At 41.6% G+C, this 9,486-nt stretch overlaps 1 protein-coding gene across 3 annotated transcripts; it reads right to left on the reverse strand.

Annotated features, from left to right (window-relative positions):
• Nucleotides 1-964: 964 nt before the first annotated feature.
• On the reverse strand, nt 965-8,958 carry LOC130467853 (uncharacterized). Of its 3 annotated transcripts, none has more exons than XM_056836799.1 (4): nt 8,706-8,958; nt 8,400-8,592; nt 2,221-2,337; nt 965-2,061 (listed from the first exon to the last, which is right to left on the reverse strand). In XM_056836799.1, the coding sequence occupies exon 4, from the start codon at nt 1,875-1,877 to the stop codon at nt 1,083-1,085; it is 795 nt and encodes a 264-aa protein (XP_056692777.1). In that variant the 5' UTR covers nt 1,878-2,061; nt 2,221-2,337; nt 8,400-8,592; nt 8,706-8,958; the 3' UTR covers nt 965-1,082. The 3 variants fall into 3 exon arrangements, with proteins under 3 accessions (XP_056692777.1, XP_056692779.1, XP_056692778.1); XM_056836801.1 differs by having other exon boundaries at nt 2,221-2,341; XM_056836800.1 differs by having other exon boundaries at nt 2,221-2,359.
• Between the last annotated feature and the right edge of the window lie 528 nt (nt 8,959-9,486).

Raw genomic sequence — 9,486 nt, forward strand, 5'->3', positions numbered from 1 at the left:
TCGATTCCGAATATCCATAGATGGAGTATTTAATGCCATTAAATACTTGATCCGTTTACGTACTATTTGTGTGACCCTACGGGTTCAGTCAAGAGTAAGCTGTGGATTAATATCATTAATTCCACTTGAACTGAAGCGGCCTCTAGCTAGGCATTCAGCTCACTTGATCTCACTGAATTATTAACTTGTTAATTAATACTGAACCGCATTTATTAGACTTATCATTGAATGCATACTTGGACCAAGGGCATTATTTCCTTCAAAGGGAACCTACGGCCGTCGTGGTCAAACATAATTGCACTCCCTTTATGTCACGATAACCGGGTTTTGTCAGTTTTTCTCATTGTCGTTAAAAACTGAATGGCGACTCCTATATTACTAGTCAATTGGGTGTAAACTCACAGGAAATCCAATTACACTTGATTGAATAAAAAGAATCGTCACACCCACGAGGGACGAGGTCACGCATTAGCCTCGTGCTTTTTCGACCCCCTCACAGTGGCGACTCCGCTGGGGATAGTGAAGAAAATACTGTGCTTGTAGGTAATCAAAATAGCCGAAGGGTGAAACGATCCTACCCCGCGTTTATTTCCCCATCAAGTTGGGACGACCTGAAAATCAACATATTAATGTGAACGGGCAGAACCGCATAACGAATCTCGGCTCCCTCGGGAGTTGGGACTAAGGATAAGAAAAACGGCAAAAAACGGCAGATGAAAATAATGATAATACTTCACTCATTTGACCGATTAAGTAATATGCTTCCACCTCAGGGCATATCTACCGAAATCCGGCATACTAGAACTTATTCTAAAAGCTAGAACTACGCGCGACCTGATTCTGACAAGATACGTAGGCAATCCTTACAAAGGATTCGGTCCAATATAAAAAAACATATTATTTGTGCAAAAAGTGTTAGACATATAAAAACATAAAAAAGAGGAGAAACAAAAATAAATGAAAATGAAAGATAAAAATACGCCTTTATTGAAAAAATAATAAGAAGGAAAACAAAGTGCTAAGAATAAAAACAAACACAACTGAAATAAATAAAGGGCACCTACACCCTAGCAAGAACTACACTACTCTAGTTCTTCCGGATCATCAAATAAAGTCTTGTAGAGGGCAATGTTCGTAGGATCCACCCCCACAGTCTTCTGCGCTGCCCCAATATCAATCTCCATAAGAACCGGCTCCTGGACACTAACTTCCAAAGATGCCAAGGCTTCAGAAACATCCTCAGTTATAGCCCGCTCAGCCTCAAGGGCACAGACAATGGTGGGAGAAGGATTATTATCATCAACTAGACTAGCCACTGTTTCTACAGGCGGCTGAGCCTTCCTAACCCATACATTGTTCCGGCGATGATCTCCGCGAGAGCTTGCATTTCTTTTAACAACAGCAGGCCCCTTCATGTTAGGCATCTTTTTAGGCCTGAAACTGGAACGGGGAGGAACTTCCTTTCGCTTTCGATCAGGACAAGCTTTCACAGTCTTAATACTATAGGTACGAGGTTTGACAGAATCAGGACCCTCATACTTAACACGAATACGAGGTATCAAAAGCTCAGCCGGCTCCCCATTACGAGCCTCGGTCCTCACATCTTTATCATCGGAGCTCATCCACAACTTGTAGTTTTCAGAAAGACCCACAAAGCCATTTGTAGCTACGGCCCAACGCGGGAGACCATCATAATACTTAGCCCACGCTAGAACCCGTGCTTGTGAAAAGGACGCTACCTTAGGTGGTACCGTATCAGAAAAAGGGATAATCTGCCTTAAAACATATTGACGCATGACTCGGTAAGGGAAAATATAAATGGGACGAGATAGCCCCAACAAAGAAACATAAACCGATACATCAGAACCCCCTGTCATTGTTAATCAAACCCCACCATGGTACCACCCACTTAATAGAACAAATGCCATAAGTAAAAAAGGAGGTCCATTCGGCCTCGTCCTGGCCTTGGTGCAAGTATTTTCGGTTACCCAAGGCTATAGGGCGATAATGTTTAGGATCGGCAGGAGCTTCCAAAAGTCTAAGCCGTTCCACGAGCCAAATCTGCAAAAAACGGGCACGATAAAAAAATAATAATAAAAGGAAACGGTTCCTGGGGCGCAGTTTCAACGCCCAGGACCAGGCGCCGAAAATTCCAGCGCCCAACCCTGGGCGCTGAAACTCATTGTGTACGCAAAAAAAACGTGTATACGTATCGATTACCTGCAGTAAAAGGGGGCTTCCCTTAAAATGTTCAGATTTGGCATCCTTCTTCAGCTCATCCGCACTCAGCAAAGTCTCGGCAACAACCAACGGCATAATAGAATAGCAACTCTCCATCTGGCTAATCAAGGGGATCAACCTTATGTCACGGAACGCGCCATTGTTATTCGACAGCAAATAGTGATTCAACAAGCAAAATACAAGGGCTCGAATATTCAATTTCTGTTCGGTCATATTCTTACTAGGCCTAAAGTGAAGTTTTACAAGTTTTGCCAAGTTAACCTCGTCACCTACCACAATTTCAGCAAACATGTTATCATCTAGTCCTAGGAAAGCCCCTATGGTTGTTTTACCCTCTTCAATAGTGCCAGGGGTAGCAGGAGTAGCATTAGTAGGATAACCAAGGATCGCAGCAAATTCATCTGGCAAAGGACATATTTCGTTGCCCCGAAAGGCAAAAACATGATGATCGGAGTCCCAAAAGCTTAGGGCAGCATGCAGAAAGTTATAATCAATATTAATTTGTTGTAAGCCTAAAAGTGCCTCTAAGTGGTATTCTTTTAACAAAGCCTTTTCTGTGGGAGTAAGGGCCCGTAGCCAACGCCTAACAGTCCGTTGGAGTGAGAAAGTAGGGATCGACATGGCAAAAGCAATGAGTAATTAAAACACAGCAAAAAAGAGAGAAAGAAATTGAGAGTGGTGGAAAATAGGGACGTATCTAGCCCCTATATATAGCTGAAAGCACCCAGTGACATCCTGATCCCATTCGGAAACGTGTTAAGAAATCCGAAAGTCAAATATCACCAGGAAAAGACTTCCAGCGCCCATGGCTGGGCGCCGAAATGTTTAACGCCTAGCCTTGGGCGTTGGAAATGCAGCCCAAGGCCCAGATTTCACAAAACGCGGAACATGAAAGGACTTAAAACCGTGTTGCTAAACACGAGGCCCTATTGCAAGTAGGATCAAGCCCAAAAGCACCTTTAGCTCCCAAATAAGCAAAAATAAACATTAAAACTTGGTCGAAACTTAGACTTGTCTCAGAAAATGCTTATGTACACTTTTCAAATCAAAATAAATATCATGGTCATTCTTTCGAAACACCAAAAATGTGTGTCGTTAAGTCATTGGTTTCCCAAATAAAAAATGTTTGTCTGTCAAAGGATTAATCTGGGCCAAGCTAAAACCGGATGTCGCCTGAAAACTGAAGTCGCACTCCACGGCTTCGCTAAAGTAGCACACTACTATAAAAGGTCGCTCGCACATACGAGCATGACCCCAAACATGATTACAAGATGCGAAAAAGGACCGACGAGCCCCAGTGCTTGGGGGCTCGCGAAAAAATATACTCCAACAAGGAGCGCACAATCAAAATCACATTCCCGGACTACGCCATACACCATCTCATGTTTGGATATCTCGAAAAAAAAAAGCAGGTTCGACCTCAGAGAAAGGTCGTCATTGACACTTGTGCATGGTCCTTTGATCAAAGACCAAGTAGTGGCAAAAATCGAGCCGTAAAGACTAGCTCAAAACCACGAAAGAAGACGGTCGCAAGACAAAGGTCCGTCTAAACCCGTTGTCAACCCACGTTCAGGTTACAACTAAATCCGAGCATCCCTCGAAAGAATTCGCTCTTGCAAGAATGAATAAAAGAAATTCTCAAAAAAAAGAAATCACGAAAAAAAGTAGGAAACTTGCCCATCTTAGTGGGCAGGATCGCGTCACGAACCACGTGAGTCCCAAATTGAAAAACGAATTCAGGGGCGTCCACCCTCAGCGGACAGGGCTCGCCCACCCGCAGCGGGCAGGGTCTGCGTCACTAGTCGTGCAGGTCCTCAGTTTTCGAAAAATAGAATCTTCAAAAACAAAAATGAAATAGGCTCGCCATCTTCAGCCGGTGAGGTCTACGGCGCAAACCACGTAGGTCCTTATTTTCAAAAAATAAACACAAACAAATTTCGAAACAGATTCGTCCACTTCTATCGGACGGGGTGTCCACCCTTAGCGGACAGGCTCGCCATCTTTAGCCGGCGGGGTCTGCGTCACTAACCGCGCAGGTCCTTAGTCGCTGCAGCGATAACTCTTTTTGGTTTTTCGTTTTTTCTAAAAACGATGTGAGTAGCTTTTTGGTTTTCCGTTTTTCCCAAAAACGATGTGAGTAGCTTTTGGTTTTTCGTTTTTCCAAAAAAGAACGATGTGAGTAGCTTTCCTTTTTCCACAAAAAAATTTAAAGATTGGTTTTCCGTTTTTTCCAAAAAAAGAACGATGTGCTGGATTTTCCTTCGTTTTACGTCCCATAAAAACAAGGGGGTTTTCTCGTTTAGCTAACCCTAAAAATGAGAATCTTTAAAAACATTTTTACCTCGTGATTGGGCTTGGCCAGGCCCAATTACATTTTACAGCTTTGATTTAAAAACATCTGTAGCTACTCCCAATGACAAAGTGAGGGAGTTTCTACGCACCTTTAGATCCTTCCAATGACAAAGTGAGGAAGTTTCTATACTATCAGTTGACAAATCCCAATGACACGTGAGGGATATATCGACACTTCAAAGTGATGACCCTTAAGTCAAATGTTATCACTCGGGGGCTCGTGAGACCCTCGCAAAAAACAGGTCACCATGGCTTGTGTGACGCACTCCGTCTAATACTTTGACCATTGTCTTACTCCAAGACTCAGTCAAAGTGGGGGCTAACTGTAGACACCGACTTTTGTCCCCATTCCCGAAAGGGAAAGGTTCGATGATGAAAACATAAATCTCCACTTGACAACGCATCTCCTATAAAATAACGAATCTCAATCAACCTTCACGTTTCACCCGAAACCTGCTATTTATAGAAACCTGCTATTTATGGAAACCTGCTAAAAATAGTAACTGCCGTAAAAACATCTGTAGCTACTCCCAATGACAAAGTGAGGGAGTTTCTACGCACCTTTAGATCCTTCCAATGACAAAGTGAGGAAGTTTCTATACTATCAGTTGACAAATCCCAATGACACGTGAGGGATATATCGACACTTCAAAGTGATGACCCTTAAGTCAAATGTTATCACTCGGGGGCTCGTGAGACCCTCGCAAAAAACAGGTCACCATGGCTTGTGTGACGCACTCCGTCTAATACTTTGACCATTGTCTTACTCCAAGACTCAGTCAAAGTGGGGGCTAACTGTAGACACCGACTTTTGTCCCCATTCCCGAATGGGAAAGGTTCGATGATGAAAACATAAATCTCCACTTGACAACGCATCTCCTATAAAATAACGAATCTCAATCAACCTTCACGTTTCACCCGAAACCTGCTATTTATAGAAACCTGCTATTTATGGAAACCTGCTAAAAATAGTAACTGCCGTAAAAACATCTGTAGCTACTCCCAATGACAAAGTGAGGGAGTTTCTACGCACCTTTAGATCCTTCCAATGACAAAGTGAGGAAGTTTCTATACTATCAGTTGACAAATCCCAATGACACGTGAGGGATATATCGACACTTCAAAGTGATGACCCTTAAGTCAAATGTTATCACTCGGGGGCTCGTGAGACCCTCGCAAAAAACAGGTCACCATGGCTTGTGTGACGCACTCCGTCTAATACTTTGACCATTGTCTTACTCCAAGACTCAGTCAAAGTGGGGGCTAACTGTAGACACCGACTTTTGTCCCCATTCCCGAAAGGGAAAGGTTCGATGATGAAAACATAAATCTCCACTTGACAACGCATCTCCTATAAAATAACGAATCTCAATCAACCTTCACGTTTCACCCGAAACCTGCTATTTATAGAAACCTGCTATTTATGGAAACCTGCTAAAAATAGTAACTGCCGTAAAAACATCTGTAGCTACTCCCAATGACAAAGTGAGGGAGTTTCTACGCACCTTTAGATCCTTCCAATGACAAAGTGAGGAAGTTTCTATACTATCAGTTGACAAATCCCAATGACACGTGAGGGATATATCGACACTTCAAAGTGATGACCCTTAAGTCAAATGTTATCACTCGGGGGCTCGTGAGACCCTCGCAAAAAACAGGTCACCATGGCTTGTGTGACGCACTCCGTCTAATACTTTGACCATTGTCTTACTCCAAGACTCAGTCAAAGTGGGGGCTAACTGTAGACACCGACTTTTGTCCCCATTCCCGAATGGGAAAGGTTCGATGATGAAAACATAAATCTCCACTTGACAACGCATCTCCTATAAAATAACGAATCTCAATCAACCTTCACGTTTCACCCGAAACCTGCTATTTATAGAAACCTGCTATTTATGGAAACCTGCTAAAAATAGTAACTGCCGTAAAGGGTAGCTTCTAAAGGTGGAAAGTCATAAAAGATAGAAACCTGTCAGAATTAGGTGTTGCATTCCAACATAAATCCTAAATGAGGTAGAAAACTGCAAGAATCCTATTCCTAAGATGATTCGGAAATAAGAGTTACGTATTAATTAAAATCCTAACGAGCCTAGAGTTCGTAACGGGCCCAGACGCATTCCGTCATGAAATTGATACGCACTGAAAGACTCGATCAAATCTCAAACACTACGGATTTCAGGAATCCGAATCTGACTAAGAAAACAGCCCAGACCCTATTTTCAACGCATGGCTCTGGGCGCCGAGATCTTCGGCGCCCAGGCCTGGGCGCTGGAATTACCTGGGTACGTGTTTTTTTCCAATTCTTTGTGGATTAGAGCTCTGCAATTCTATCTTTCCACAAACTCTTTTCTATAAATATAGCCCAAGTTCGACGTGAAATCACAACACACAATTCATATTCTGAGTATTGACTCCAAACCCTAGCCTAAGCCTCACGCTGCGAAATTGTTCACACGTTCTATCGCAATCGATCCATAAATCGAACAGAACGTATCCTGTCCCATAATTTGAGATTCGTTAAATAAAAAGGAGAAATAGCAAAGTCAAAGTGGTTAGTTTTCTGAGAACCGTGACGCACCTCTCAAGGGTGCGTCGTAATGTGTCCCTTTTCTATGATTTAATTGGTTTCCTAGCCCTTTTTATGAACTGTTAAACTAACTAAATCTGATTGTTCTATCACGCCTAACAAATATAATATTTTTGGGAAATTGGATCATCATGCTAGGTCCCTTAATGCTACTTAAATAAGATAATCGCGATCGATCTAGTATTATATGTTGCATATTGCTAAAATCAACTCAGATTAGTTTAATAGTTAACGCATGTCCCTTCAATTATTTATGCTGAGCTAGTAAGGATATCCTGCCTCTGGAGTTATCGAAGAGCGAGTACTCCTCTCGGTAGTTACAGTCCCCCGAACCCCAATCTCTACCCTGCGGGTGTACGTTGAGCGATCCCCACCACCAGGGATCACAAGGGAACCTACGGCCGTCGTGGTCAAACATAATTGCACTCCCTTTATGTCACGATAACCGGGTTTTGTCAGTTTTTCTCATTGTCGTTAAAAACTGAATGGCGACTCCTATATTACTAGTCAATTGGGTGTAAACTCACAGGAAATCCAATTACACTTGATTGAATAAAAAGAATCGTCACACCCACGAGGGACGAGGTCACGCATTAGCTTCGTGCTTTTTCGACCCCCTCACAAGCATATCAAAATAGTCTGGAACATAGAACCTTCCTTGGTAAAATAAGGTAAAACACATTGAGTGGAATAGCAATATTATTTGCATGTGACACGAGACATGATACTCTGGGATAACTCATAATCTCATATCACTTCATTCATGGTATATATTGCAAAAACAAAGGTACCTAGGCTAAAAAAAATCGCATTTCTGTTAGACCACTTTAACGAAATAGCAGTAACGAGTACTAGTAATAACCAAATATCACATTTCTCTTGGCTGTACGCAAGATTAATTATGGCCTATTGATTTCAAGAATGTATGATGAGAAGGATTTGCAGATCTGTTTAAAGTAAACCATTGAAACCCAACATAACTAACTTCTTAGTGAATCCAATTCAGATCTATTCCCACCAATACAAAGAGACACAAATAACATCACCAGATTCTCAAAGATAAGCAAAAAACACAATTCAGTTTATCATTCTTTTTATACGAAGTACAAGACAGGTGCAGCTAATGAAATCCAAACAATGTTCTCCTATCAAAGAATCGTAAAAAATGCAACTTTTGCAGAAAGTAAGATAGAATTAAGATGCAGTGATCAAGAAGTACCTTAAACTGTCATGTCAGCTACTGGCCATAAGTGGTAGGGCTTCAGTGTAAAAGGAAGTATTAGAACTGTTTTCCAGCAAGGATGAGTCTGTACTGAAAGCACAGTCATACTCCATGCCAACACGCTCACTCTCCAAAGATTATGCTTGTATTGGCTTGGACGCATAGGGTGACTTGATTCTCTCAAGAACCACTGCAACAGTAGTAATGAGTATAAGGACCAAATATCACATTTCAATTCCATTAGATCTCATGAATGAAATTGGAGTCATGAGTACAAGTAATGACCGAAAATACGAGTATTACCATTGATGTTTCAAGAGAAAAGGAGTGGTTGGATAAGGGACTTTGCTTGGCTTGTTGATCTGTTTCCGTGTTCTGCTAGAAACTGAATTGCAGCCTTGGCGAACTTTGCCTCCTCACTCTTACCCCACAACACTTGGTATAATCCCGCTATGATCAATGTTGCCCCAAGTATCCTGTCAACATGTTACATTTTTTTTGAGGATTGTTAGTTTTGTAATTATTAGAAATTGTCTAACTAAAGTAACTAAATGAGATGCAATCATGGAGTTAAATGTAATCACGCCTTGTGGAATACAGAATACTACCTAACATAGCTTCAAAATGCAAGTGGGTCTCTTTTAATTGCATGATTCATGAGTGCTCTGTTTTTTCCTTTTCCTTATTTTAATATCTCCCTTTTTTGGGATTAGAGTTGCCAAAAGTTGAGGAGGAAAAGAGAAGTTAAGTGGGTGGGGGAGAAAGAAGAAAATAGAGTACTGACCCTCCCAAGTAGAATTGCTCTCCCAAAGCAATGGAGGCCACAATAGCGACAACCAAAGTTTGAACAGGTTGGATATGAAATTCCACCTGTAAAGACACATGACACATTTACTTATTCACAGCACCAAGATTATCCAAGTTCCAGAAATACAAGAGAAGTACAAGTCCTAATGTCCATTATCAAACTAATCAATACTTCACTAGGATATTACTAATAAAAAACAGTGTTCAATCTCATACAATGATGGACTGTTTTTCTGATGAAATTTGTGTTTTATAAACTGGAAACGACAAAAGGATA

The sequence above is a fragment of the Spinacia oleracea genome, chromosome 2 (assembly GCF_020520425.1).
Source record: "Spinacia oleracea cultivar Varoflay chromosome 2, BTI_SOV_V1, whole genome shotgun sequence".
Taxonomy (NCBI): Eukaryota; Viridiplantae; Streptophyta; class Magnoliopsida; order Caryophyllales; family Amaranthaceae; genus Spinacia; species Spinacia oleracea.